Source organism: Trichophyton verrucosum (genome assembly GCF_000151505.1).
Source record: "Trichophyton verrucosum HKI 0517 chromosome Unknown contig00305_1.f1.exp, whole genome shotgun sequence".
Taxonomy (NCBI): Eukaryota; Fungi; Ascomycota; class Eurotiomycetes; order Onygenales; family Arthrodermataceae; genus Trichophyton; species Trichophyton verrucosum.
Window position 1 is genome coordinate 1 of NW_003315444.1, and position 27,713 is coordinate 27,713.

A 27,713-nucleotide genomic window follows, 5' to 3' on the forward strand; every position below is an offset into this window, starting at 1 on the left:
CCGGAAAGGTTGTAGACGGGATAAACGCACGGATAGGTTCGTCTCGCCTGGGAACACCATTGGTGCTGTAATTTGTGCCATTGGCGCCATCAGAGACATGGCTATCGAAATAACCGTTGGGCGAGTGCATGTTCAGGTTGGTCTCGACGTCGAGGAAAGAGATTTGGGGCGGTGATTCAAAGGTGGCAGTGGAAACGGATGCAGAAATGGAAGCTGACGATGAGGTCGGAGCTTTAACAATAACCACATTAGAGTTAGCACTTGGTCTGCGGAGATGTAGCATCTTTCTGAGCTTCTGGAGAGGCTGTTTCATCGTTCAACGCCTACGGGATGGGGCCGGAGACAGGCAGAGCGTGCTTCGTGGTGCTGTGTTGAAGGGAATTGGCCCAGGATGTTTTGGGCTTGAGGAGGTATGAAAGAGGTGATGGGTAGGTAGGTGAGTAGGCAGGTATGAGGATGGAAGAAGGCAGTGTAGTACCGCTGGGGTCGAAATCCCACTGTTTTATCTTGGTCAAACGGGGCCGGGGAACAACTGCGGTGCTGGTTCATTGTCAGATCGGGCAGCCCATGATGCGCCTTGCTGAGGGAGAAGTGGGAGAGGACGGACAGCGTGGACAGACTGGACCTGCTGATGCGTTGGCGCCGTATATGCGCGGCCAGAGATGTATCAAAGAGAGGGTATGCGTGGTGAATTGAGCGAGACACACGGCCTGAGATGGCTCCCGGGTGCCTCCTGTTGGCTCTCCCCGTCCGTCTGCAGGGTCATCGACCGCAGTAGTTGCTCGTCCGGTCGCAGAGTTGGCTCGTCAGCTGTTGGATGTCTTGCCTTGACGTCGCCTGCTGGGCTGATAAGATTGATTAAAATTAATTTGTTTACGACGGAAAAGCCAAAAATACATTTGCAGGGCCTGATGCTGAGTCAGCCACGCAGATGAGTCAGCTGTCAGGCTCAAGTGACATGCTGACTCAGCACACTAACCCTAAAAGGGAGAAAATGAAAAAAAAATTAAAAGAATGTTGAGAGATGCGCGATTCGAACGCGCGAATCAAAAGAAATCAGGGTAAGAAATACGATCACGTAAGCCTAAACCTGACGCCATAACCACTCGGCCAATCTCCCATTTACTTGGGCGTTTGGAGGCGCAGTTGGTGAAGTACTAAGGGGAATGCCAAGCTGGCTGCTGAAACAACATAAAGAGACTCCTTCCCGGTTCCGCATGGCATGGAGTTTGATATAGATTTGATATAGATAAACTGAACCCATCAGGGGTTTGCTTAAACGTGCCTGAATAGACAAATTCATCCGCGGGAAACTGACAGCCCATACCCATAGGTTAAGCCTATGGGTTTGGCCTCGGCTATGGGGAAGCCGTTGTCATTGTCACTGTGATTTTATATCAGTCTGATTCAAGAGTAAACAGCGAGGAACAACGAGATACAGGCGAATAGATCTACGATTAAGGCTACTCCCTATCCCAGTCCATGTCAATGTCGATGTCCTCAGCGCCAACGCACCCCTTGAACTCCCTCGTCTCGATCTCCTTGTCCAGTGCCTCAAATAGTCTGCTGAGATAGACCTTTTCTCCCGGAATCTCCAGGCCAGTGTCCATGCCAGAGAAGATAGCCGCTTCAAAACACGACCGAGCCAGCTTGACGACTGGCGGCACCCCAGATCTATACAGGTCTTTGAATCGCTGTCTCCAGAAGAGCCAGCGCTCAATACTAAATCCGGGCTGGGTAATACCCGCCTGTACCGCAAGGTCACCCGGCACAGTCATGCTATTATCGTTGTCCTCCTCACTGTTGATACCACCACCGGAAGCGTATGTTGCTGTGTAATTTTCCTGTGAGAGCTTGACCAGCTTGCTGTTGCTATGCTCCAGCCAAGCCAGACACGCGGGTAGGAGGTCGTGGATGGTAGGACGAGCCTTGTCGTCCTGTCCATCATCCTCCGCGACTGGCCTGTCGGTTTCGAGAGCCTGCTTGAATAACCACAATGCGCAGCGGCTGAGATCCTTCGGACAGATACCTGTCGCACACAACTTTGCCGTCCACACAGCAACGCTCTCTCGCTCCGTTGGTGTGAATTCCATAGACTCCTTGGTCCACGAATCCTTCACCTCCTGCGCCAGGTAAGGGAGATCAATCCATAGCCTTTGTCCGTTGGGCAATGTCACTCCCTCGCGCTCTGGCGCAGCGTCTCTGTCTGCCTGATTCTGAGTGAAGATCCCGAACTCACGGGTCTCCGATACCAACGTGACAAGTCGATCAAGTTCGGCACTGGTGGCTGGCGTGATCTTCACTGCATGAATGAGCTCGTCCCAGATATCATGCAGCTGGCTCTCTATCTCCACCGCTGTAAAGCCGTCACTGAAATATCCTCTTCTCACCCCGCCGATGGCGTTGCGGAGGTTTTCCCATGTCTCCTGCGCCTTGGCTGGGTCTGTTTCGTAGTCTTTGCGCTTTTCCTCTCGCGTGGAGCCGGGTAAGGCACAAGTTCCGCTGGGACAGTCCATGCTGGCTGCAAGTAATGAAAGAGCAGAGAAAGCAAGGGCGCAGGAAGATGGGGCTGGCTTGAAGAGGACTCAATTTTGGATATTGATCCTGACCGGCAGTCGACTTGTTTTTGTATGGAACCCCGTCCACTCAACGTGGTCTTTGTGACGATACGTTACACTGCAGACAAGCCAGCAGTAACAGTGAACGTATGGATATGTCAAGGGTAGACTGATAGGTGGTTGTTTTGAGGTCGTGAAAATTGGCCTTTTCGAGGTCAGTGTCGGTTATGCCGAATTTGGAACTAAGCGTCGTCGACCTCACTGCGCTGAAAACGCGGACTCAACCATCACAACAACAAAGATATCAACCAGGACAACAATAACCCGGCTCGCAGCTATACTATAAATCCCCCACTATCTTCGTATAGTACTACTTCGTCCTGTCATATCAAATGTGGTTCCATCAAAGAATGTTGCCGATCTGGGAGCGTGACATTCCTTAGAGCACCAAGTGTATACCCCTAGGCCCTGTTATTTTCATACATACTGGTATTCTGGAGGAGCTCTGTATGATGGTCAGGCTGGAGTACAACTGCGAGCAAATGGACGTACATACCGTTGATACCGCCGTGGAGCTATTACCAATTTGATACTCGTCAACTCTCCATGCATTGAACCGGAACGTGCTCGGATCATACCAAAGGATCAATTCATATATATACCTCTTTCTCTTGTTTTTGGGCAACAGTGTTCAAGAGGTGAGGGTATTTACCCAGTATTTTAATCCCGAGGTATGGGAGGACGGAGTATATATGGATCCTTCAGTAAATACCTCACACAACTGAGCTGGACCAACACATATCTACTATAGATGATATGGTCTCGGAGCTCACGATATCACGCTGAGCAGTTATACCATGAAGGAAGAGGAGAATGAACGGTTCTAGCCGATGTTATATATCTGCTTGCCATCAGATATATAAAGCCCTCATCTACCACCGTCGACGCCATCTTGATCAAGCCATTCAAACACAGAACTGAACCAAGAGATATCTAAACCATCCAAGCCTATCTTAGCAATGAAGCTCAACCTGGTTCTTCTCGCAGCCTTCCTGGCAGCCCCTATCTTTGCAAACACCATCCCTGAAGTCAGCGAGGCCGTCGACCTTGCTGACCGCGACATGTCTGCTGTTGAAGAGGGGAATCAACTCACAGCCAGAAAGGTGCGGTTTCTGTTTCCTAAGCAAGGTGTTTTATGCAGTCTTGACACCATGCTAACCTGGACAACGGCAGATATGCCTTGGAAGTTGCAATAGGAACGGATGCCACTGCACCAGGCCATTGAGAGTGTGTTCATGCAACAGAATCGGGGAGATATGTGCCTGTCGCTAGAGTACGGGATGCTTTCCCTGACCTCCCATTGCTCTTGGTTGTCCTGTTTTCGGTATTACATATGTCTGAACAACATGTCGACGAGCTTCATTAGCCCCGGGCACCATGGCGGCCTGAAAAGAAGGACTCGGGGTATGGAGAAGTGATATCAATAGTTGAATTTTTGAATGAAGGCGATGTACCCGCAGGGTTCTCGTCTGGTATCAATGATAATCATAGCTGGCCATGGCCAGATAGCAGCACCTCCTTTCAATGATATAACTTGCCCATTCATTTACAACGAAGTAACTATAAAACGTATGTAACCACGGACGGACATAGGGATGACGCTTTGTTTCAACCAGCCCTTAGTTGAATCCAATAACGAAACATGCGCTCGCCCCCGCCATGAACTAACTTCTGGCCGACGATCGAGGATTAGGTTCCTTTCATCCTCAATCCCAGTCCTCGCTATGATCCGAGAAGCTGGTTTTGTGCAATAATTAATTTCAAGAGCAGATATGTGCCGAGGAAGAAGCAAGTCGGCCGATCAACCACCCTCAAGCCGATAAGTGTTCATATAAATTGAAGCTTCTTGCTCTTCCATGAAAAGCCCTCCTGCAAACGGGAGCATATCATATACCAGCCACAGCCGTGGGGAACAAGATGCCAGATAGTCTGCAAGCCACCGACAACTTTATACGGAGTAGGTATGGAGAAGCTGTGAGTAATAATGAGCTTTGATCTTGAAATCATAATTCGAGGCTCGATACCCGTGTCGATCCCTATCAATATGCTGATCACGGTTTGTCGGAATCAATTAACTTGCGGCAACGATACCTTGAGCGTGAGTTTGCATCATCGGTAAACAAACGCATAAACAACATGAAGAGATGTTAACCGATCGCTGAATTTTTGGCGTCTCTGGATGCCTGTCGTGGGATGGTATAAAATTCAGGGGTAAAAATACAACAACCCCTTATACCAACTTCACCCACGCCAATGGCCACAGATACCCAGCACACGAACAAGAGGACACCAAAGCTTAAGAGGTGCGGGCTGACCGCAAGGCTTAGTTTCTATCTTGTCCCGTCTTGATCCCGTTGAAGCACGGATGGCTATCTGGGCATTCTATATTAGATATCTACACATACGCGCTGCGGCGTATTAATGATATAAATATACTGCTTGTCTGCCCTCTATCAAATCAATCTCTCCACTCTCGTCCAACGTTGCCACCCAATAGCCGTGGGAAGATCAAACGTGCACGACGCTGCAAAATGGGATAGAGTTCAATAAGGACGGTAAGGAGTCAAGTCTGGGGAAGAAGATGGAGGCGGGAGATGGATGGCTCAAGCCTGGTGCACAAGCATGCCCAAAGCACGGCAACACGAGCAATGCAAAAAGCAATAACTAAGGATCGGCTGGACGAGATGAAAATGCGTGGAATTGATTGATGAAGGGACTGAGGCAGGAGGGAGACAGATAGGGGGCAGAGACTCGATTGGAAGGAGGTTTTGCAAGATGGAAGAAAAAAAGATAACAGCTTGTTAGGATAGCATGATAAATGCAGCGTACAGTACTATGTGAGTATGTGGTGGTAAGAGGTAGTGTGTGTGTGTGTCCTTGTCCTGTCTCATTCCGCTATGTACATCCAATCATCGATCAAACTCCGTCGCAAATGGTAAAAAAAACAAAAAGGTAGAGGATTGAGCCCACCCACCGAAGAAGAGAAAAGGTATTAAAGTTTAAGAAGTAAATATGGAAGAAGAGGTAGAGAGAGCAAATGGTAATGGCATAAGAGGTTTTTCAAGGATCAATCGGTCAATCAAATCACATCGTGAAGAGCCAGCCATGCAAAGAGAGGGTGGACACAGTTAAGAAGTTAAGTAAGCACATCAATCAGAATCAAATCAATAACGACAAATAAGAAAAGTGGTGAACAGGAGATGGATGTCTTCCATGTTCGGAGCTCAGAAAGAGCGCGATGCTTAGTTGAGGTAAGCGAAGGCGACGAGACCAGCCATGATGAGCGCGAGCGGGCTGGACAGGGCGGTCAAAGAGGCTGCGTTTCCAGTTGGAGTAGCACTTGGAGTGAGAGTAGCGCTCTCGGACTGGGAAGTGAGGGTTTGCGAAGACATGGTGGTCATGGTGGTATGGTTGGCAGAGTTGGACATGGTCATGCTGGCATGAGGGGTGGAGGTAACAGCTGGCTTGGTTACTGGCTTTGAGGGCTCTCCAGAAGAGCTAGACGAAGGAGCGGCAGTAGTGGTGGAAGCAGGGGCAGACGATGGAGTGCCGTGGCCGCCAGTGATACTGAAGAGGCCGGTGTAGTTGACTTTGTCACCCTGCTTGATCTGGAGAGCATAGTCGGGGCCTGAGGGGAGGGATGAAGGCAGAGTGAAGGTGCAGGAGCCGCCAGTTGCATGGGCTGCTATCATGTTAATATCTGTCTTTTTGCGCTGGGTTATATCATAACATTCGGCTACAAGACTTACGGCACACGGTAAAGACATCGTGGAGGTCGTCATATGGACCCTGGCGCAAAATAATGTCAACGGGCTAATAAATGGTGTGTCAGTACTGTGTCTTCTTCAATGCATTTTCAACAAGAATGGAAAACATACAGCGCTAGGGTCGCCTCCAGCCCAGGTCACCGTAATGGGCTCGCCAACCCTCGAGTCCTTGGGGAATGTGGTGAAAGCGGGACCTTCAGCAGCAACGGCGGCAATGAGAGCCGCGCCGGCAAGGAGAGTCTGGAAGAGCTGCATTGTGATGGTTGGTTTGGTATTAAAAAGGCACCGGAAATAGATTAAAATTAGGCGAGGGTATTAGGTATTGACGCGAGCGGGCGCTGTGCTGTATAGATGTTTTGGTTGAAAGGACAGTGGTAGCTGATCTCGTAAGGACTGTTTGTGTTGCTTGTAGGGAATGACAATAAGCAGCGACACCGTGAGCTGATTAAATTAAAAACCGAGATGAGGAGGAGAAGAGAGGGAAGAAGAGAAAGAAAAAGACGAGCAGGAGGTGGAAAGGAGAGAGAAGAAAAAGGATTCCCGTCTTGCCTCTCTATCCTTTTTGCTTCCACCTGCGCTCGCTGTCGAGGTTTGCTTTTGGCGGATGGAAGAAGCTAAGTGGACTAGCGAACCTTGCCCCTTTAGGCCCAGATGCTGCTGACCCCCTGGTCTATAGCAATTGGGTTTCTTTTCTTTTTTCTTCTTCCCTTTTTTTTTTTTTTCTCCAGCTTCTGTTTCTTCTGTTTCTTCCGTTTTCTCTTCTGTGCCTCCAGAGACGGCTCCTTTGTTACTCGTGAGAACGAGAGGAGCACGGGGGGCGGATGGAACCTGTCCCATCTTGATCTCATTACCCGTTCGTCCTTGTGGTAGTCTGTACGGGGCATCAGAGAGAAGGGGAGTACTCCGTAGTGCCTGGCAGGGCAGACGGTGAAGACAGTAAACAGTCGTCTGATCCAGGCCCCTATCCAATGTCCGTGGCTCTCGGCCCTTATCCCTGTCCCCATCAAAAAAGGCCTATTTTATTATTATATCCAACCAGCGGCGTTCCTCGCGCCTCGAAAAGGTCTTCCCCACGTCCAGCACTTCCTTCAACCAGCCCAATACAGCGTTTTTATTTGTGGGTCGGCGCATGCCCTTCTGCAGCGCTGTCCTCCCTGCCCTGTCTGTGAGCCTGTGAGCCTGCGAGCCTGGTTCTTGTCCTCCCTTGAGTGGATTAATAGCCATCCAATGCTAAGCTCCAGGACGGGTTCTTGTGTATATTTGCTTCTTCTCAATTTTATTTTTCCTTTTCTCGCTCTTGTTTTCTTCTTCCTTTCCCCCTTCTTCTCTCCAAACAGCCTTTGTTTGGTCAGCTGGATGGGAGCTCAGAACGTTGTTGGCAGATTACTGTTGGCATTGCGGCGTACATATGTGAGCTGGCTGGCGCAAAGAAGAGAGAGGAATACGGATAAAGAGAAGAGATTGACGGTGAAGTCAAGCGGAGCTGCCACCATCAATTAGCTTCTGCAGTGAGAGGGACAGAGTACGTATGCAGTATAAGATAGGCTGGTAATGCCGGGTACCTGCTTGGTACCTGCCAGCTTTGCTCCGCAGGCCGTTCTCGTTCGACAGAGTTAGAGTGCATACTGATGCTTGGTCCTCCGCTTGTTTCCTCTTCCCATGTCAGGGCCGGACGAGTTCGATACCCAGCCCGTCGTTCAGACACGGCTCCGCGTTCGCCACCGCCGGGAAGCCATGGAATGGGGACACTCGTTGAAGTCATTTCCGTTGGCTAGTCGAGGTTACATGCCATGTACAGAGTAAGTACTCCGTACGCACCCTATATTCTAGCTTTGTTGCCGCTGCTGCGCTCATTCAAGCTAGGCCGTCCCTCTTGGGATGCCTGTACTGCCTGGTGTAAGACACCAACGCATAATCCATATATTTAACGGCGATCCGTCGCGCTTGATTCATTTTAATATATTATACCGTCCTAGCACTGAGACCTCGTCTCCAGACCTTTGTATATTATATACCAATAATATATAACTTGGACAGTACGGAGTATTAATGCTCCATCCAGGCGGAGTTGGGATTCAACGACTGACGTTGTTGATGTTTGTGTTTTTTTTTATGGAGAAGAAAAGAAGAAGAAAAAGGGGAAAGTTCGGGATATCCGGCTTATGTAATTATGTTATGTAATGTTATTACATAAGTAAACGCCAAGAGCAGAAAAGAGCGAGGGTGAAAAACCAACTGGACCATGCCAAGACTTGCCTTGTTCGGAAATATCGCGGCTTCATCATTTAACGAGGCCGAAGCTGGAAACATAAAAGACACGCACGGCGAGGATATCAAGCAAGCAGAGGATGCGGGAGGGTGCGGCGAGAGCAGAGCTGGGGGGACTAAAGCTGCTGGGCTGGAACTTGTTTTGCTTGAGGCTATAGTCGCACAATATTGAGTAACATGAAGTCTGATCCAGTTTTATATGATGCTAACAAGGTACTATTAGAGATGACGGCCATATGTCAAACATTGCACCGATTAATTCCATTCATTCGTGCCAAACAGGCTTATACCCAGCTCTACCTCACGATGAGAGCTTCATTTGGTTTACTCTATGGCAGAGTAGCCTGAACATGGAGAGGAAGGAGGCAAGAAGCTGAGAGTGGTTGCTGCTTCTGCCGATACAGCAACCCGTGGGATAATATTTATCTTTCATGGAGGCCTCTTGTTTACTCTCTCTCTCTCTCTCCATCAACACAACTCTCGTTATCATATCAAGCAGTACATTCGCTTCTATCTCTTGAAGACTTTATTATACCCGTCAGGTCACTCGTTTCTGACACCACACTCGTTACGTGCACACGGTCATCTATACCATTCCCCATTCAAGATGAGTACCGACTCGGGATACTGCAGCTTACAGTCTTCTCCATATTACAAGGAGCTGCAAAATGGCTATTTTACAGCTGTACCCGATGTTTCAAGCGCTTCATCGTTCAGCGCTTCCGACTCCCCAGTCTCGCTCCAGTCGTTCCAAACTGGCACGCCACCGGGCTCAATATCTGACATTCTTGAGACTCGCAAGGAGGCCAAGGAAATACTTCTGATATACCGTACTACCCTGGCTGAGCTTGAGTTAAGACGCATGAGCGGCTCTCGGAAGGGGCTGCAGAGATGGGTCGAGTACTGGACAAATACTTACAAACCGGACTTTGCCCGTCCTCTCTGCCAAAAGATCGAACTCGCCTGTCCGGAAATCAACCGTATCTTCAGGGAGGCCGCCCAGGATGTCTACCAGATCATCAATGAGATTGATGCGTGCATCACGTCCGCCTCTCATCAAGATGAAGTACGAGACTTGATGGCAAGCATGAGGTGCCGTATTCATCGGATTGTCAGTGAAAGGCGGGTGCGGGCCAATCAGCTCATGGAATGGCTTAGGTGTGACATCGAGTCTACACCCGTGGATATACAGGACAAGATGTTTGATCGGTTAAAGAAGCAGGTCTATGGCCTGGACCCATCAGGTCATTACCACCCTAACCCCGAGGATGAGGAACGTGAGGAACGTCAGGAACGCCAGGAACGTGAGGACCAGGTGGAAGAAAATCAAGAAGAGACTATCGAGGAGCGTCTCCGACAGCAGATGGGCCTTTTGAACATGGCTACTCTTCCTGACAGTCTAAGGCAGGTTATTGCAGTGGACAATGCAAGGAGCCAGTGGGCGCATTATGCTACACAAGGAGAAACTTTTGCCATGAACAACGCCGAGGGAGTGGCGTGAGTGGCCCAAAGGCACCTTGGGATATTTGCTCGCTTTTACAACAATATTGAACATTCGTTTCAAGGGCTGGATTTCTGTTAGCCTTTCGGCATTATTATGTTGTCAACTTTTCACTACAATGCCTTGTTAATGTTATCATGCAAATACTTGTCACACACACTCTTTCGTTTTGACCCACATAACGTATCGGTAATAGAATCAAAATGGCATTATTGTTGAATGATTGCTTATCATTTCTAACTAAAAGTCCCACAACTCTCGGAGCATATGTCCAGGCTCCGTATCCTCTTCTCTTCCCTCTAGTCCGCGATCAGTAAATATTCTCTTGGGAATCTGAAACTCCACCACAGGAGCCTTTTTAAATGCCTTCTCCTCCTTCCCCAACTCCGTGCCTAGAAGAGCCTGATAAGAAAGATCTAGAAAGTCCTCAACGTTATAATGCTGCTTAGTGAATTGCTCAGATATAATCCTGGCCAAAGCCGCGGTATTCGGGTGGTAATGAGATTGCAAAGTCTCAATCTCCCACAAACTGCTCTCAATAGCGTTTGTGAGCGTTGGATTGGGCTCACACGCATCAAACGGATCATCCATACCCTCCTCCTCTATCTCCTCATACAGCGATGGATCATGTTTCTTCAAATCCCGATGAATCATAAACGTGCATGTTGGATGGGACTTGAGCATGTTATATATCCAGGGCACAATCGCCACGATCGCAGCAGGCGGTGCATTAAGCGCCAATCGCGAAAGCCGCTTGATAAAGCTCGCTACAAGCGTGGCGGGAAGATGCGAAGAAGCAAGGAAAGTATCCATCAGCCTGAAGAACCGGGACCGATGTTTGGAGTGCAGCACATCCCTGTCTAGTAGCGAGTATAGTTTTGTGTAGAACTGTGGGTAGTCCAGGTTCTTCTCCTGGATGAGGTAGAAGAGCCCCGATAGCGAGAGCAAGGAAGTCGACCCGCCTTCGTTGTAGCAGTCTGTTAGAAAGTCCATTAGGAGCTCTGGTTTTGCGAACCAGGGTACGACGACATGCGACATTATGCGCAGGAGGTGTTTGCGTTGCGATTTGGTCATTGGGTTACGTAGTACGGCGAGCCAGGCTGTTTGTACGCGGATCTTGAAGGAATTCTCGGAAGTGAAGGGGCCTTTGTTCTTTGGGCTGATTTTCGAGGTGTCGGTGTAGGTGGTTTCGAAACGTTGCTGGAGATCGGTTGGCTCGCCGATGTTGGAGAGCAGGTCGACTGTGCTGTCAAGTGTTTCTGCATCTCTTTGTTCGGATAGGTAGGTTCTGTTTTTTGTAGGTGTTAGTGCATATAATTGATGCTTGGTGAGTTGGTAGGTGAAAAAAACGTACGCAAGGCGGAGGACGGTGTAGACTGTGATGTCGTGGTATTTTTGGAAAAAGCTGTCCATGAAGTGCGCCCTGAGTTTGTCGTTGCCTGGCTGTACCACGGCAGCCAGGATATCGTTGAAATAGCCACTGGACCATACATTGATGTCTGATCCGGTATAATGAGCGACTTGTTCTTTGATCAATTGCATCGACAAGCTTAGAGCGGTAATCTACCAAAAGTCCAAAATGTTAGTGAATATGCAAACATGCAATGCAATGTGTGCCAGACATACCTGCTGAGACGGCTCTCCATCCCGCAAGATCCCAACCAAAGCTGTCTTGTATTCCTGGTATCTCTCCTTCAACCATGCGACCAGTTTAGTCTCATTCTCGACTGCGCTCTTGGGGGGGTTCAATTGCCCACCAGCCAGCAACCGGCAAAAGACCCGACAAAGAGAAACCGCAAGAGCCTTCTTTCCAGCCTTATCCGTGCTCGCATCGTCAAGTTTCGAGAGCAAGGTGACGATATTGTTGTAATATTTCCGGGATTCAGCAATCTGGTCCTCGAGCTCTTGTATGTGTTCGATCTCCAGCTTATCCTTCCCGTTCTCTCCCTCGACCGCTCTCCGCTTCATCGACCGACGAGCAGACTCTGAATCGCTCTTCTTCCTCTTCTTCGAGCCTTTCAGCTCCCCATTAACCGCTGACGCCATGGTGGTCCAGCTCAGCGCCCTTATTCAAAAGAACAACATAAATATATATCTATCCCTTCAGCAACTTTTTTCTCTCTCTTATCGCAGTTTAATCTTTTTTTCATGTCGCTTGTTCACACTAGTCCATTTCCGGCTAGCGTCCTGAATCACCCGAACTTCAACTTCAAACTGCAATCAAAACCTCCATCTTCGTCCATCACAGGCTCCAAACCTCTGCATCACCGCATCAACCACCCTCAAACGTACAACTACAATGGCGTCACGGTTGGCTAAGAGCGCCATCGGTAAGTGCACCCGCTACTCGGTCGGCCGCCATTGACCCTCGCACGCCCACTAATCGCCCTCCATCCCAGGCGCCGCTCGTATCCGTCCATCGGTTCTTCCACGATCTGTCCCAGCCCTGACCAGCGTCACTCCGGCGCGATACGCCTCGAACGTCCCCTCCGAGGACCCCAAGAACAAGGCCCAGTCGATCGTGGATGCATTGCCCGGCAACTCGCTTGTTTCCAAGACGGCTATTCTCTCCGGAGCCGCGGGTCTGTCGATTGCCGCCATCAGCAACGAGCTGTATATCCTGAACGAGGAGTCGGTCGTTGCGTTCTGTCTGCTCAGTGTGTTTTACGCTGCGTTCAAGCTTGGTGGGCCCGGATACAAGGAGTGGGCTGCTGCTCAGATCCAGAAGCAGAAGGATATTTTGAACTCTGCTCGTGCGGACCATACCAATGCCGTTAAGCAGAGGATCGAGAACGTCAAGCCCTTGAGTGGTGTCGTTGATGTCACCAAGCAGCTTTTCGAGGTCTCTAAGGTACGAATTGGATCTAGCATTGATGGTTTTTGATTGGTTTTTTGATGGAAGTTGGTGGGGATTGACTGATGTTGACTGATGTTATTTTGATAGGAGTCTGCTCGCTTGGAGGCTCAGGCTTTCGAGCTGGAGCAGCGAACTGCCCTTGCCGCTGAGGCCAAGAAGGTCCTTGAGTCCTGGGTTTCCTACGAGAGCCAGGTCAAGCAGCGTGAGCAACGCGAGTTGGCCGAGTCCGTCATTGCCAAGATCCAGAAGGAGTTGCAGAACCCTAAGATGTTGCAGCAAGTTCTGCAGCAGTCTGTTGCTGACGTTGAGAGTAAGTTGGCTTTATTCTTTGTCGTAGTTCTGTGAACTATCTACTAATACTATATGCTATAGGAATTGTTGCCTCCAAGGCTCAATAGATGGGGGGGACATGGTTACTTTCTTTCCCGCTTAGGCCTAGTTGTCGGCAGTATCATTTGTCAATTTAGTGTATAAAACCAAATAGAAGAGTCGCAATTCTGTGCCAGTATATTTTAACAAAGTTATACATTCTTATTCAGTTATATCTTCCTTGTAGCTTTGGGTGGTAACAATATCAAATTGGGTAATAGATATAGATTAATAAGATATAGCTAAAATACATGCAAATCGGGTATAAAAAAAAGACAAAAACAAAATACAAAAGTAAAATACAAAAATAAAATGCTCACATAAAATACAGACATAATCTTCATATAATTTTTTTTTGGTGTTTTCTAGTTCTTTTTCTTCCTCTGTTGGTTGCTCACGCTGCTCAGGTGGCTGAGCAGCCTCTCTCTGACTCCTGGGGAAAGGCGAACGGGGTTAATGGTACGGGCGGAAGATCTGGGATGGGGTGATCGCCCGCTCCTCCCTGGGCGGGAGGCGGCGGACGAATGCCTCATCTGGGAGGCCTTCAAACGGGAGGACAGGGACTGGGTAGACAAGACGGGCCAGCTCGCGGATGCGAGGGCGGTCTGCTTTGGCGGGAGTCATCCCAACGAGAACACATTCCTGCAGATCATCACTGTAGACATCATCGACACCACCATAGGGGTTTGCACCAGTCCAGTTGACCATGGAGAGACATTGGATGACGGTAGTAGCAGAGAAAACGTCACTTCGCGGGCTGCAGTTTGGGAATTCAGGGGCCATCCAACCTTCAGAGCCGTATGGAGCAAACGGGAGCTTCAGATCTTTCTTGGAGACACTGAGTCCAAAGTCGCCTAGTCTGATGAGGGGGTATTCTCCGGCAATGTCCAATGATTTGATGAAAATGTTTTCCAGTTTGATATCACGATGCAGGATCGGGTTCCAGTTTCTCTTGTCTGGAACGTTGTCATTTACGATCTCCCTATCGTTGCGGAGCCCAGTGTGCATGTAGGCGAGAGCACGGATGAGTTGACGAAAGACATGCCAGAGGAACGCCTCGGGGATCGGTTTTCCAGCAGAGGCCATCCACTGTTTGAAGTAAGCCAGGTTGCCAAGGTCACAGTACTCGAGGAAGAGTTCGCCCTTGTGCGGGCTGATGGATGCTTCGAGGTACTTTTCGACATTTGGATGATCCATGACACGCACGACTTTGACCTCCCTGAGCCACCGCCAGGGCTTCGCCTTCCCCCAGACGTAGAAACACTTCCGAACACAGACGTAGCCGTCCTTTTTGCGCTTGACTAGATCGACGGACTTTCCACACGCTGGTGCTTGGGGGCGGAGCTCGACGACCACGTCGTACTTGTGCTCGAGGTTATGGTGAACAATCTCTTCAAACTCTGGGTATGCACCTTCCAGAGCCTGGACTGACTGCAGACGAGCACGGAAGGCTTCAGACTCGACCTCGCGTCTGGCTCTGTCTGAAGGAGAGCTTTTCTTGCTTGAACGCATCTTTGCAAAGAGGTTGTTCAGGAGAAGTTCACTGTTTCCTGCAGCTGGCGTTAGTTATGGGCGTATCAACTTCAGAGACGTGTCTCTCTTACCTGTTTACGCGTAGAACGGCTCTTCTATCCTTGTAGAGAGCTCTTTGGTGATATCCTTTGCCGAGTCTATGACCGGCTGTATACGCGTCAGTAAGTGCTCCTAGACTATAGAAGAAGAGGGTACTTACCAGCTTGAAGAAGATAAAAGTAGCAGACAAGCTGAATGGTTGCCAGGATATGATGGTCTTGAGGCTATTCTCTGTGGTAAAAGGGCAGGTTGACTGGACAGTGAGCCTCCAGTAGCCAGAGAGACAGCAGCACAGCTACAGACAGTGTTAGCAGAAGACATCCCAATGGTATCCTGATGATATCCTGATGGTATCTTTGATGAGAGCAGCATCTGTAAGAGAGAGAACAAGACTGACCAGCCCAAGCAAACGTGAGGGCACTCTCCCAGAGGACAGAGAGTGCAAGGAGCCTTCAGGAAGAGTTGGGCCAGGGAGAAGCAGCTTTTATAGCAAGGAGAGAAGGGAGAAGCACGTGGTCTGTCAAGCCCTAGAAGTTGTTGATATCAAGCTGAGTTGAAGAAGTTGATGAAGTTGACAAGAAGAAGAAGAAGATGGTGATAATGAAGAAGAAGAGAAAGAAAACAAAAGAAGAAGAAGAAGAAGGAGAAGGAGAATTTATAGACAGAGACAGCCCACCTGCCTGAAGGGGACGAGTCAGGCTTCACTCTCTTCTCAGCTCGTCGTCGACGACAGACAGAGTGACAGACAGCATAAGCATAGTCTTAGTCATGGACAGTCTTAGTCAGTGATAGAGAGAGGAAGTTGTAGACAGTCATTGATAGTAAGAGAGGATAGAGAGGATAGAGAGGGTAGAGAGGATAGTAAGAGAGGCCTTCCATAGTCTTTGCAGTTGCTGATATTCATTCTCAGACAGGACATTACTACAGCTGGGTCTTGAGTCTTCGGTGACATGGGGTATCTATTACAGCATCATCATGGAGTCACAGGCGGGAAGACTGGCAGGGCAAGGTATAGGAGTGACACCATGCTATTCAAGATTGGTAGATGGTAGATCTTCTTAATCTACCACCATGGCTGAGTCGACATTCTAAAAGGCAGAGATGGGTATGAAGGTGGTATATTCTGCTGTCCTTGATAGAATTTCCTGAAAACAACATGGCTGACGATGGTATTTGGAAGTCTACAGAGCAGTTACGCGCCGACATACGATATAACATCTCATCAGTGGTCGATATAGTTATACCGACAGTGGCATAGACAGCCAGGGTATCGACGGCTGCAGTCGAGACAAGCAAACCGGGGACGGAGACAGGCTGAAGTCGAAGATGGGTCGGAAAAACGAAGATCAACCGCGAACTCAATCGCTGGGCCATTAACTAGTTAGTTAGTTAACTAGCTAACTCAGTTAACGAGTTGTCAAAGCTACTAGTTATGTAGTTACGATTTGATAACCGACCGCAGCGAGCTTCAAGCCACCGTCACATCGACAACCGGACTAGACGTGCAGTGAATAGCACTCCCAGCCATCGGCCAGAGACCCAGTCTTCCCGCTGTCCCGTTGGGGGGATCATAGCTATGCCGATTCCCTGACAGTAAATAGAGTCTGTGTCAGGGGAGAAAATACAACCAGCCATGATAATGAAGGCCGATAATGTCCCTGCGCCTCGTCCCCACCGTAGACTGTTTTGATTCTAATTGGCCCTGGCCTGTTTCCAGCGCTGGATGTTGCTTGGGCTGCGGCGGCTTAGGGGGGGGCTTACGCGCCCTGGGCAATTCTAAACCATCCATCCTTCACGGAGCCATATATAAATAAAACATATCGCCATGAAGAAGCGCCTAGAGCTCCTGTTTTATCTTCTCGTTTCCTCTATAAACTCCCCAAGATTCCCCGGATAAAGCGCAGACTTCTTCTCCCTTATACTTATAACCAGCGTGTAGACTAGGCTATACAGACGTCATCGCGGATACTCCGTCAGCCTACCTTGGGAAAACATCCATCCATGCCGCTGCTACGGCTTCACAAGAAGTCCGACAAGGACGCCGCAGACATGAACCACCCTCCGACTCAGACCTCCGAAGCGCCCGAGTTTCGCATCATCCGCTCAGATACCTACACCGAAGAGACAATCGATGCACCCCCCTTCCAGACGGTAGAAAGCCCCGGGACATCCCCGCGCAAGTCCTTTGGCCTCTTCCGCCGGTCCATCGACAGCGGGCGCAGCAGCCAGGACTCCCACTCGCCGCGGGAAAGCCGCTTCTCACGACTGCATATCGGCCGTCGGTCGAGGTCCGGCAGCTCCTCGTCCGTTAATATACCGGATAACCTGCCTGAGGTGGGGGATACCGGGGACGAGCAGGAGAGAGAGGCCCAGTGGGAGAAGCGGGCGACGATCCTGGTGCAGGGCGGATCGCATTCTCCTGCCTCGCTGGGGGTGCAGAAGGGCAACAGATCGCGAAGCTCGAGTGTTGGCAAAGTGAACGATCCAGAGGGAGATGTACGTTCTGCTTGCTACTTTTTGTTCTTACTTCTTTGCTGGGAGAGCGCAAACTGACGGCCTGTAGGAAACTATACAAGAAGCTATACGGCTGCATGAAGCTGGAGGTAAGCAACCTCACCCTGTTACTGCTCGCATGTCTATTGCACTGCTAACCCAACCCCCTTCAGATCTAGAAAAGTCAACGCACATCTTTGGAAAGCTGGCAGACCCCCAAGGACAGAATAACGCCTTGAGCCAAGTTCTCTTCGGCCTGGCCTTACGGTCAGTACTTCCCGCAATATCTACTTCAGGACTTACTTGAACTGACCCCCTAATCAGACACGGATGGGGCTGTCAACCCAACACCGAAATGGCAGTCCAATACCTTAGCGCCGCAGCGTCAAATTCAGCCTCTATTGAAGAAGAAGCCCTTCGCGCCGGCATGGTGAAAGGCGGCGCGGCAAAGGGTGAATTGGTGCTCGCTATCTATGAGTTGGCAAACTGCTACCGCAACGGATGGGGCGTGGCCAAGGATCCCGCTGCTGCTAGGCAGTATTATGAAACGGCTGCCAATCTGGGAGATACAGATGCCATGAACGAGGCCGGATGGTGTTATCTCGAAGGGTTTGGCGGGAAGAAAGACAAGGTAGGCCGCAGTATAACTGTACTGTATTCTACTGTTTGATAGACGTTGGAGGCTAATTCTGGGAACCTAGTTTACTGCGGCTAAGTATTATAGGCTGGCCGAACAGAATGGGAACAAGACGCTGGGGAATTCTTGGTATGTTCTTCTCCTAGCTATGGGTATATACTGAGGTACTGACTGTGATTACAGGATCTGGAAGGATAAATATAACCCAAAATAAAACCTCTTCAGATAAACCCCCCTTCGATGTAATTTGGACACGATAGTTACGACCATAATGACGATAGTAATGAAACGATCTCTCTCTCTTGCAAGTTATATGGAATTTAATTCTCCCTACATACCAAGCACCCTACCGAACCCATAGACATACAAAAATTAAGAAAGCGTAATTCTTGTTTCCGAAACACATCAACACCACAAGTATCCAATCCAACCAGGCTATGAGAAATAGATGAAAATAGTAAAACAAAAGGTTAATTATTCTGCTGTGCTCTCACCATCGCAGCGAGTCGTTTGTAATCTTCCAGCAGTTCAGGAATGTCTCCTACCTTTAACTCCGAAGCATTTCCCATATCCAGGAATTTCTGGATTCCAGGAGCCCCTCTAGCCACGGACGAAGGACCTGGCGACTTGGCTCTGGTGCTAGATGTCGCTGCAGCAGGATCAGGGGCCCGAGCCAAACCACGTATCATACTGGGGAAATGGCTGAGGGGGTTCAGCGAGGTTCCGAATCCCCGGACTGAGCCAAACCCTTGGTTTGTGCTACCGGTACTAGACGAGATAGATGATGCAGCAGTGTCATCTGATGCAGTCGTATCAGATCTATTGGTGCTTGAATCCCGTTTGGTGGTGCCTGGTCGTCTTCGCCCACCGACCAGCTCAGCCAGTCGATCATCAAGTGGCTGTCTGGAAGAAATGGATGGCGTCGGAGTAGGTGTACGATCACCTATATTCGACCCATCTTCACTGACGGTCTCGTCAGACGGAACAGTTCCAGCCTTCACTTGTACTAGTTTCCGTGCATCGTCTAGTGTCTTGGGCACAATGGGCGTGCCAGGTCGTGCATTATCACCTTGGGATATCTGGACTTCCTTCAGTCTCCCGAAAAGGAATGCAAAGCTGTTATCAAGGGTGCTGCTTATGCTCTTTAGCCCCTGGTCGGCGGTACTTCGCACGATATCATTTGCTGCTCCAAGAGCCTTGGCTGGAGGCTGGAAGAGATCGGATAGTCGTTGCTGAGCAGAAGGGTTTGTGGGTAGGGTAGGCCGTGCGGACGGCGCAGTGCTAGTGGTGTTTGAAACTGTGGACGGGCTCTTCTCAAGGGCCTCATCTGAGTTGGAATCCATGGGTGCAGGGTGCAGCAGGTTAAGGTCAGGCTGGTCAATAGGTGCCCTGCCTTCTTCCATACGAAGGTTGGTCAGATCGACGTTCTCAAGGAAGTCGATGGCAGCCTCCAGGTTGGTGAGACAGTATGCGGTTTCACCGTCGATCTTACTTGATGACCTGAATCGTTGGATGAAGTTGAGGTTGCTGATGATATTAACCCCTTCCGGCGGCGAGAGGATAAGGGTATAGATCAGGGTAGGCAGAATCTCATCTGCAGATGATGAGGATGGGAGGATGTTTGTCAACGCATCTACGATTGCCTTGTGAGCGGCTACGAGCTGTTGGAGTTTTCCAAGAGGGTATCTCTCGTCGTTCATCCGTATCAAACATTGACGTGCCGCCGCAACACACTCCTTTGGATCAACCGTTTCTTCGGCACCTTGTTTGGATATGTCTACTCCAAGGTCCTTCAGTTCGATGCCCATTACCAACAAGGCAGCCGTCTTCGAGCGTAGCTTTTCGTCTCGAACATCGTCTATCGTGCTCCGGTGCCGCCAGATCTTATCATAGATAGTTTCGCATGCTCTCCGCTCAACAGCCTCTTCAAGGGCATGCTGTTTAAACTGGAGTAACTTCCGCGCCTTACGCTTCTCTGCCACTTCTTCAGCTGTGAGCATTTGCTGCTCGGGCGTATCCTTTTGCGTGCCATGGGAACTCGTAGGACGTCTCGAAGATCTTGACGCCTGTGATTGAAGAGAGGATGCAGAGCTGTTACGGTGCAGTCGGGACGCTAGGGTAGAAACATGTGTTGAGATATGAGATCCAGCTCGGACGTAGAAGTCCTGGAATAAACCCGAGAGCGTATCTATCGATGGAGGTGTACTGAAGGTTTTCGCACTGAGGGAAGCGATGAATCTGCGATTAAAACGTAAAGTATTAGCACTGGCATTCAAAAGAAGGAAGAGACAATATCTTGCGCGCACTTACCTATCTGTCAGGCTAACCAGCTCTATCGGGAGCTCTGCGAATTGCTCGGGAAGCTCAGCAGGCGGCTGTCCGGCAGCTGGTTCTGCACTCTCGCCCTCCCCCTGAGACCCCTCAGGAGCTTTCTTTTCAAAGACATCTTCTGGCTCTTCCACCAGTCCGTGTCCAGGTGAGGACAACGGATCCTCCGCCACCACCTGCATGGCTTCACCCACGGCCTCAGCTGTCGAATCTATTCGAGAGAAAGGACTGCTGTTCTCAAGCCGGCTGAACGAGTTGGAACCCCCACGCTTCTGCATCTGAGACGAGGAAGCGTGATCTTTCTTTTCTGACATCTCTGCTCCCTCCTGCCTCTAAAAAGCAGGCATCAAACCATGGGCTATTCAGATGATATGTGACTTAGCTCCCCCTGTCGTCCCTTCACGCGGATGCTCCCGTCCTTGTTCAGTGTTACACTTGGGCGTCAAGTAGGGCCTTCACGGGATTTCTCTTGACGCTGTACAACACTCTCCGGCGTTTCCCCTTCGCCGTCCACATTAGAATCGACGTCAGTGCCAGCCCGTCGCCCCCTTTTCTTTTTCGTCCCTGTGCCTTCGAGCTAGACTGACGTCCAGCTGGTCCCGTCCCTACCTTGCATTGCAGCTTGATATATCAACCATCCGAACAAGGTTCATCCTAGCCGCGCGGGTCGTCGGAGATAAGATAATCCGTGACGTCATGTGGGCCGCTTAGTCAGAATCCGGGGGGCCTTTTCTCGGGGCTTCTGGCGTCACTCCAGGCTCGCTCTCCATCCCGGCGTCAACGACCTCTTCTGCTGTCCATCCATCAACGTCAAAGGTCTTCAGCGAAGGTGTTTGCTATATTCTTAGACGCCATATATATTTGTCAGTATTATGGGTAACAGATACCTATAGCCATCGACCGTTTTAGCCGCATGATGTTGGACTCGTAATAAAGAGGTCTAGTTGAACCTGCTATCGACCACGATGTTGCCGACCAACATCCTACTATCCCTACTCGCCGTTTCGTCATCGTACGTATCGGCTTCTCCTCAAGATCGGTATGGAGCAGATCAGATAGCTCTTGTGCCGTCAGAGGAGGCTGGAGAAGAGCCCCAGTCTCTCCGAACTACTCATCAGTTTGTAGGTGACTCCCTTGACCCCGGAGGCGATGGTGATGACATGCACTAACACCCTGGGTAGTCACTTCGGCATGTATTCCATCACGGCACCTATGAGAACCCTACTTTACATAAACGCCTCGATGTCGAGCCCGATGCAGATCTATGGATGGAGTCAGAGGATGGCCAGAAGGTTGAGCTGCCAAAGACCTTCGAGGCCTCAGGACAGCCGGTGAAGATTCAGCGACTCACGGATCGACGACCGGAAGTTGTGGAAGGTAGGCTTCAGGCGGCACGGAACCCAGGCCTTGCAAGCTTTATACCTCCTCCGGAATGGACAATAGACGACGTTTCCGGCCCCGATATAACTGATAGGCAGACTATTCTTAGTCTGGCAAAGATGACTGCCAACGCCTATATTCAGAAACCTGGAACTTCACAATGGCTAAGCCTAGAACATACCCCTTGGAAACACTCTAATAGGTTTGGGTGGGAAAACGATGGCCTCCGGGGCCATATTTACGCCGATAAGGGTAACATGACCATCATCATCGCCCTGAAGGGGACATCTGCCGCTCTCTTCGATGGCGAAGAGACTACAACCAATGACAAAATCAACGACAATCTCTTCTTCAGCTGCTGCTGTGGACAAGGTGGACAGTACTTCTGGCGACAGGTTTGTGACTGTTATACGACAACTTATACGTGTAACATCACCTGCGTAGCTTCGTCACTTAGGTCCGAAAATCGGTACTACAGGGCGGCTCTAGACCTCTTTGCAAATGTGACTGAGCTTTATCCAACATCGAATGTTTGGATAACGGGACATTCACTTGGCGGTGCAGTCTCCAGTATGCTCGGAAGAACATACGGACTTCCTGCTGTGACATTCGAGGCCGTCCCTGAAGCACTCCCCATTTCACGCTTGGGTATTCCCGTGCCTCCAGGAGGTGATCCACATACGCCAGATGCTGACTACTCGGGTGCTTTCCACTTTGGTCACACTGCCGATCCCGTCTATATGGGTAGCTGCAACGGCGCAACGTCAATCTGCACGCTAGGCGGTTATGCAATGGAGTCTGTATGTTTCACCGGCAAAAGATGTGTATACGATACAGTCCAAGATTTAGGCTGGCGTGTTGCTATCGGCACCCATCGAATTGTCAATGTGATCAATGACGTACTTAAAAAGTACAAGACTGTCCCGTCCTGCCAGCCGGATAAAGCATGTGTCGACTGTCCTAACTGGAAGTTCTTCCGGAGCAATGGCAGCGAACACACCACCACAAAGACGACAAGCACTACCCCAACCGCCACAAGGACCGAAACATGCAAGACTCCTGGCTGGTGGGGGTGCCTTGATGATACCACTAGCCAGACTAATCACCCCTCCACTTCGACGTCTTCCACCTCGGCTAGTAGCACGTCTACGTGTAAGACGCCGGGATGGTTCTGGTGCAAAGATAAAAGCACCACGGAGACAAGTACAACGACTACCCCGGGAACTACTTCCAACCCTCCCACAACTACGCCAAAGTCAACCTCTGCTACCACCACTACCTGTGAAACGCCAGGGTGGTTCGGGTGTAACGACCCAACAACAACATCGACCACAACAACGTCGACAAGCCCATCCCCCTCCTCTTCATCCTCCTCCTCATCGACTACCACTACCTGCAAAACACCGGGAATCATATGGGGGTGTAACGACGTTACCAGCACAACTACATCATCCTCCGCAGCAGCTGGAAGTACGTCAACCTGCAAAACGCCAGGAGTCTTATGGGGCTGTAATGATATTACAACTCCTGCATCAACTTCCGCAGCTGCCAGAACCACATCAAGCTGCAAGACGCCTGGAATCTTATGGGGTTGTAATGATGTGATTACAACTCCTGCATCAACTTCCGCAACCTCCAGCACTACACCTACTTGCAAAACTCCTGGCATCCTATGGGGCTGCAATGACATCAGCACTTCTCCGACCGCCGGCACCTCGACTCCCACGCTGACGCCACACATCAGGCCAACAGCAACTGGTTAAAACGTGGGTACCTCGGTCCGAAATTTTCATTTTTTTTTTGGCTGTGGGCAATAGTTTGCCATCTCTATTACAATCTACTTCCATCTACCAAAGAACCCTAAAGAATGAGCTTATGATAATTTGTTCGGGCTTTGACTGACTTCTTGACATGTATTACGTGTTGCCATCTTTACCCGGAGCAGTATTGAAAGAAATTGGTATCTAGTCTGGTGTTATTTGGCTGCCTGCTACCGTTTTAGATTTTGTTTTGTATGGCTATAATTGGTTGATTTCGGCATTGATAAGGGTATCACAAGGCAAGCGATTTTAGGAATATATTTATATTACTAGACATCTTTTCCACCACTTCCTTCCCTGCTCCAGCTCCATTATGCAAGAACAACAGCTTTTTTTTTTACCAAGACTCTCCAAACACCAAGGAAGCCATCGTGACGACAAGTTGGTGGCCCTTTGCAGCGAGCATGGGGTTGTTGCGGACAACAGGGCCCCTTTTTTGAAACATGGATCCTTACTCAGTCCTCCCATGCTGGACGATAACTAAGGCGTGCCATGATTCGAACAACGGACGAACATACGAATCACACACAACAGCAGACGTCAGCCATGGTTCGCTCTCCCTTTCTTCGCCAACCAGGCGTTCGTCCGTCCCGCCGCGTGATGAAATATTTGTCGACCTTGAAAGGACGATATATGTGGTTGTAAGCTACTAGTGTCAATAATCATCCACTTCCGAGCCGGGGGTCGACCAGCCACTAATTCCCAGACAGGAAATGAGTCCAAAAGCCTCTCAGCCCAGAAACGCCGCCTTACTGCTCCATATTTTTGTTTTACGTCCATCCGTCACTTTTGGTGGCGGCGGACAGGAGCTTGACTACTCCGTATTATTATTTTTTTTTTATGAACCCAGAAGGTCTTGACCAGCCAGGCAGAGAGAGGGCTGGGGGTTGCAGCGGCACAGCTGGCAAGGTTCCTTTGCCCTTTTTCTTTTCTTTTCCTTCTGCCCTGCCCGCCGTCTGCGGGTGAGATGAAAGCTGGCCCGGATCTTCTGGACGACAACCACTAGCAAACGGACGATCGCATTGCACTGAGAAGTATCATGACGACCAGGGCAATGCGATGAGTCTCCTCCGATACGAACAGTGGCGAGCTCTTATTTCTCAGGAGTAAATAGGAGTTGTTAAATCCGGGGAGAGCTGGTGCACGGCTTGCTTAAAGAACATCATGCCCGACCTTTGCGCTGGTCTAGCTTGAAAATCGAATCAGTCCAAGTTTTGGTGCTTCTCTCCGCATTCGTTACCAAAGAAAAAAAGGTAGGATCCCCCAGCGGGTGCGGCGACGATCAGATCTGGCCAGCGTCGAGTCGAGTCGAGAGTGCGTCAAGCCTGTATCGAGAGTCGTTTGATGTGCAGATCGGGCCAATACGCTCCCGCCCGCCGTCTTCTCCTCTGCCACACTTGAGGGGAGGCAATGCGTTGTGTGACGTTGTTTGTGAGACGTTAACGAGAAAGACTGTGATATAACTCTTGTCAACTCCGTGACGGACGGTCTTATCTCAGGTCTCTTCTAACGGGCGTGCCCATTTTTCTCCTGTTCCTGGGGCATGGTAGAAGAAGGGGAGAAGCGCGCGGCAAGAGACGAAAAATGGAACTTACCTTCATCACTATCCACGGCAAGTTATATCATTTCCTTAAGTCTTATATTGCCTCCCCCTTTTACTGTAGCTTTGCAGCTCTTGAACCAACATCCCTAGCCCCGTCTCCCTCTGCTGTTCATGATATGATTCTAACGAAAGGGGACAGATCTCTCTCCTGATGCCCGCACCCGCTACGTCTCTAGTGCGATAGAAGATATCCTTGGCTACCTGCCTCCAGAGGTGCTCAACAGGCCAATATGGGAGTTCTTCCACCCTGATGAGCTGTCGCAGGCGCGTACGATCTATTCGCGCTCTGTTAGACATGATAAGGCCGCGGGGTTGAACTATTTTCGAGTCAGGCACAAGCATGGCCATTGGGTTGCATGCGAGTGCGTCTTTACCATAGTCTGCGATGTCCTGATTGCCAGTACCAGCGTCTACCATCGGGGGAAGCGAAGCCAGAGTAAGCCCTTCTATACCTTTGCCTACGGCTGAGAACATGCTAATCATCTAATGTAGTGCGCGCTGCTGATGCTCCTATTGTGCGGCGATTGTTTGCATCATCATCTCGCGACCCTCGCTACCACATGTTGAGCTGCATGTCTACCAAGTTCAAGCCCTCGCCGTCCCCGAGCAGCTCATCGCCGTTTGCTGCTCATGAACCGCGCGCAGCGTTGTTCTTGAACCGTTTCACCCGCTCTGCGGCAGTCATATACGCCACTCCCAGTATTGTTAACGTCCTAGGCATACCGCCTTCCTCTCTCATCTCGACGAGCTTTTACTACTGCATCGAGGAATGCTGTCTCCCCCAGGCTGTACAGTGTCTAGAGAGCGCCAAAGCAAACGATTCAATAGCATATCTACGTTTCTGGTTCCGAGACCCTACCGACCACTACAATACATACTCCCACCCTCCTCCCGAACGACGTAGACGATATACCAACGCTGAAACCAACACCAACACCTACGACTACAACACCTACCCCTCACAGTCAGGATGCGGACAAGGGCCAGGATCAGAAATACAATCCCTTTCCACGCCTTACGGCAGCAGCACGCCCGCCTCCTCACAGTTCTCGAACCAACGACCCTCGACCTCATGCTCTGCCTCCCCTTTCTCACCTCATCCTGCTCCCATAGAGCTTGAAGCCATCGTCTCGTGCTCGTCTGACGGGCTCGTAGTGATTATCCGACGCGCAAGGCCACCGATACCCGGCTCTGTGAAACACCCTGGCCACCCGATCTACGGCCGGGATGTATGTTTCTCCACGCCTGTATGGTCGACCTCCGACGAGAAGCCAATATATGCTACCATCGGGCCCTCTGCCGACGGTACGGAGACTTACGACGAATATGGCGACAAGAGACTAGCGCCTGGTGGCCCAGAGCCCGAGGCCCTGATGGACATAATTCGAAACGCGATGCACACTTAACCGATCAACCTCATCAACCTTAACTGCGTACCCTTCAGCCAGACAAAGCCATCCAGCTACCCAGCTATTATTGTCTGGCTTTTATGGCTTGCTTTTCCTTTACCTTCCTTCTTCGGACAGCTCTGCCGCCCGTCATCAATATCCAGGTTATGCCCTCTTTGCACCTGAACGACATAGCTCCTCGTTTCACCTAATCCCTCCCGTCTCAACTTCAGACATCACACTTACGGCCTCTATATTAACCTACTCCATCAAGCTACCCCTCGCATACTTCTCGGCTCGGCTAGTTAGGTTTCTCCTCTTTCTCATCCTTCGTTGCCGTTCGTTGACTCTTGTTCGATCTTCGCTCCTCGCTCTTTGCTCGCGGTCACGGTCACGGTTCTGTTTCGCCATTTCATCTATCTCATAGCGTTCCGCCCTGTTGTTTCTGCTGCTGTTGCTACTGTTTATCAGAGGGCTTCTTACTATTGATGGTTCTAGTTACGGATATGTCGCCGCTCTACTTCCTTGCAATGTATAGACAGACCCCTTGTTTCACTCGTTTATCTGCTATAGTTTTTCAACGGCCGTACCCGATCTATTTATCTATTTTATTCAAATAATCTACTAATGAAGGGAGAAAATAAAATCAACGTTATCATCACGACTTCTCATCCTTGCATTATTTATGTGTGTAGTCATAGCTAAAAAAAATATCAATATCGTAGATAAAAGTAACTTGCTAATAATCATGAGGGCCCATGGAAGTAAATGGTTGGAAGCAGAACGGCCAAACCACCGTCCAAAGCAAGGCAATCAACGACAGGCTTGAGCGTAGAATAGAAGCTGAAAAGGAGAAAGAGGAAGATGAAAAGAAGTGATAAGAAAGCGTTAACATCCTGAACCACCCGAACTTTTAATCGATCCTTTTGCCTTGCCCATTTCCGTTTTCCCATCCATAGAAAAAGCGAATCCGATGGTATCAAAGGTAGGTAAATGAAGTAAATCAACCAAAGTAAAGCATAATCAAATCAAATCAACCAGGTATTTGGAAAGGGAAGAACAAGAGAGAGGAATATTGAAATAAGTAGGAAAAAAAATTATTTTCTTTCTGT

The 27,713-nt window shown here is 49.8% G+C and overlaps 13 protein-coding genes and 1 pseudogene across 14 annotated transcripts; 7 read left to right on the forward strand and 7 right to left on the reverse strand.

Moving 5' to 3' along the window:
* Window positions 1-1,015: 1,015 nt before the first annotated feature.
* Window positions 1,016-1,120, reverse strand: TRV_03757 (annotated as a pseudogene). Its single transcript has one exon. The product of its transcript is annotated as a tRNA-OTHER (tRNA).
* Window positions 1,121-1,463: 343 nt separating this feature from the next.
* On the reverse strand, window positions 1,464-2,516 carry TRV_03758 (uncharacterized protein; the record flags this gene model as incomplete). The annotated part of the gene is made up of 1 exon (XM_003022067.1): window positions 1,464-2,516. One exon carries the CDS (start codon window positions 2,514-2,516, stop codon window positions 1,464-1,466), a length of 1,053 nt encoding a protein of 350 aa, XP_003022113.1.
* A 1,061-nt stretch (window positions 2,517-3,577) lies between these two features.
* On the forward strand, window positions 3,578-3,814 carry TRV_03759 (uncharacterized protein; the record flags this gene model as incomplete). Its single annotated transcript, XM_003022068.1, has 1 exon — window positions 3,578-3,814. The coding sequence occupies one exon, from the start codon at window positions 3,578-3,580 to the stop codon at window positions 3,812-3,814; it is 237 nt and encodes a 78-aa protein (XP_003022114.1).
* Window positions 3,815-5,860: 2,046 nt separating this feature from the next.
* TRV_03760 (extracellular matrix protein, putative) lies at window positions 5,861-6,640 on the reverse strand (the record flags this gene model as incomplete). The annotated part of the gene is made up of 2 exons (XM_003022069.1): window positions 5,861-6,331; window positions 6,497-6,640. 2 exons carry the CDS (start codon window positions 6,638-6,640, stop codon window positions 5,861-5,863), a joined length of 615 nt encoding a protein of 204 aa, XP_003022115.1.
* A 195-nt stretch (window positions 6,641-6,835) lies between these two features.
* On the reverse strand, window positions 6,836-7,222 carry TRV_03761 (uncharacterized protein; the record flags this gene model as incomplete). Its single annotated transcript, XM_003022070.1, has 1 exon — window positions 6,836-7,222. One exon carries the CDS (start codon window positions 7,220-7,222, stop codon window positions 6,836-6,838), a length of 387 nt encoding a protein of 128 aa, XP_003022116.1.
* A 1,608-nt stretch (window positions 7,223-8,830) lies between these two features.
* TRV_03762 (uncharacterized protein) lies at window positions 8,831-10,154 on the forward strand (the record flags this gene model as incomplete). Its single annotated transcript, XM_003022071.1, has 2 exons — window positions 8,831-8,866; window positions 8,997-10,154. The coding sequence occupies 2 exons, from the start codon at window positions 8,831-8,833 to the stop codon at window positions 10,152-10,154; spliced, it is 1,194 nt and encodes a 397-aa protein (XP_003022117.1).
* Window positions 10,155-10,394: 240 nt separating this feature from the next.
* On the reverse strand, window positions 10,395-12,200 carry TRV_03763 (uncharacterized protein; the record flags this gene model as incomplete). The annotated part of the gene is made up of 2 exons (XM_003022072.1): window positions 10,395-11,717; window positions 11,781-12,200. 2 exons carry the CDS (start codon window positions 12,198-12,200, stop codon window positions 10,395-10,397), a joined length of 1,743 nt encoding a protein of 580 aa, XP_003022118.1.
* A 253-nt stretch (window positions 12,201-12,453) lies between these two features.
* TRV_03764 (uncharacterized protein) lies at window positions 12,454-13,409 on the forward strand (the record flags this gene model as incomplete). The annotated part of the gene is made up of 4 exons (XM_003022073.1): window positions 12,454-12,484; window positions 12,599-13,005; window positions 13,099-13,321; window positions 13,384-13,409. 4 exons carry the CDS (start codon window positions 12,454-12,456, stop codon window positions 13,407-13,409), a joined length of 687 nt encoding a protein of 228 aa, XP_003022119.1.
* Window positions 13,410-13,833: 424 nt separating this feature from the next.
* Window positions 13,834-15,324, reverse strand: TRV_03765 (uncharacterized protein; the record flags this gene model as incomplete). Its single annotated transcript, XM_003022074.1, has 2 exons — window positions 13,834-14,923; window positions 15,113-15,324. The coding sequence occupies 2 exons, from the start codon at window positions 15,322-15,324 to the stop codon at window positions 13,834-13,836; spliced, it is 1,302 nt and encodes a 433-aa protein (XP_003022120.1).
* Window positions 15,325-15,543: 219 nt separating this feature from the next.
* Window positions 15,544-15,636, forward strand: TRV_03766 (uncharacterized protein; the record flags this gene model as incomplete). The annotated part of the gene is made up of 1 exon (XM_003022075.1): window positions 15,544-15,636. The coding sequence occupies one exon, from the start codon at window positions 15,544-15,546 to the stop codon at window positions 15,634-15,636; it is 93 nt and encodes a 30-aa protein (XP_003022121.1).
* Window positions 15,637-16,953: 1,317 nt separating this feature from the next.
* TRV_03767 (uncharacterized protein) lies at window positions 16,954-18,280 on the forward strand (the record flags this gene model as incomplete). Its single annotated transcript, XM_003022076.1, has 5 exons — window positions 16,954-17,448; window positions 17,516-17,712; window positions 17,770-18,076; window positions 18,170-18,211; window positions 18,266-18,280. The coding sequence occupies 5 exons, from the start codon at window positions 16,954-16,956 to the stop codon at window positions 18,278-18,280; spliced, it is 1,056 nt and encodes a 351-aa protein (XP_003022122.1).
* A 272-nt stretch (window positions 18,281-18,552) lies between these two features.
* Window positions 18,553-20,724, reverse strand: TRV_03768 (VPS9 domain protein, putative; the record flags this gene model as incomplete). Its single annotated transcript, XM_003022077.1, has 2 exons — window positions 18,553-20,287; window positions 20,393-20,724. The coding sequence occupies 2 exons, from the start codon at window positions 20,722-20,724 to the stop codon at window positions 18,553-18,555; spliced, it is 2,067 nt and encodes a 688-aa protein (XP_003022123.1).
* Window positions 20,725-21,375: 651 nt separating this feature from the next.
* On the forward strand, window positions 21,376-23,553 carry TRV_03769 (uncharacterized protein; the record flags this gene model as incomplete). The annotated part of the gene is made up of 2 exons (XM_003022078.1): window positions 21,376-21,531; window positions 21,592-23,553. The coding sequence occupies 2 exons, from the start codon at window positions 21,376-21,378 to the stop codon at window positions 23,551-23,553; spliced, it is 2,118 nt and encodes a 705-aa protein (XP_003022124.1).
* A 2,232-nt stretch (window positions 23,554-25,785) lies between these two features.
* TRV_03770 (uncharacterized protein) lies at window positions 25,786-26,619 on the forward strand (the record flags this gene model as incomplete). The annotated part of the gene is made up of 1 exon (XM_003022079.1): window positions 25,786-26,619. The coding sequence occupies one exon, from the start codon at window positions 25,786-25,788 to the stop codon at window positions 26,617-26,619; it is 834 nt and encodes a 277-aa protein (XP_003022125.1).
* Between the last annotated feature and the right edge of the window lie 1,094 nt (window positions 26,620-27,713).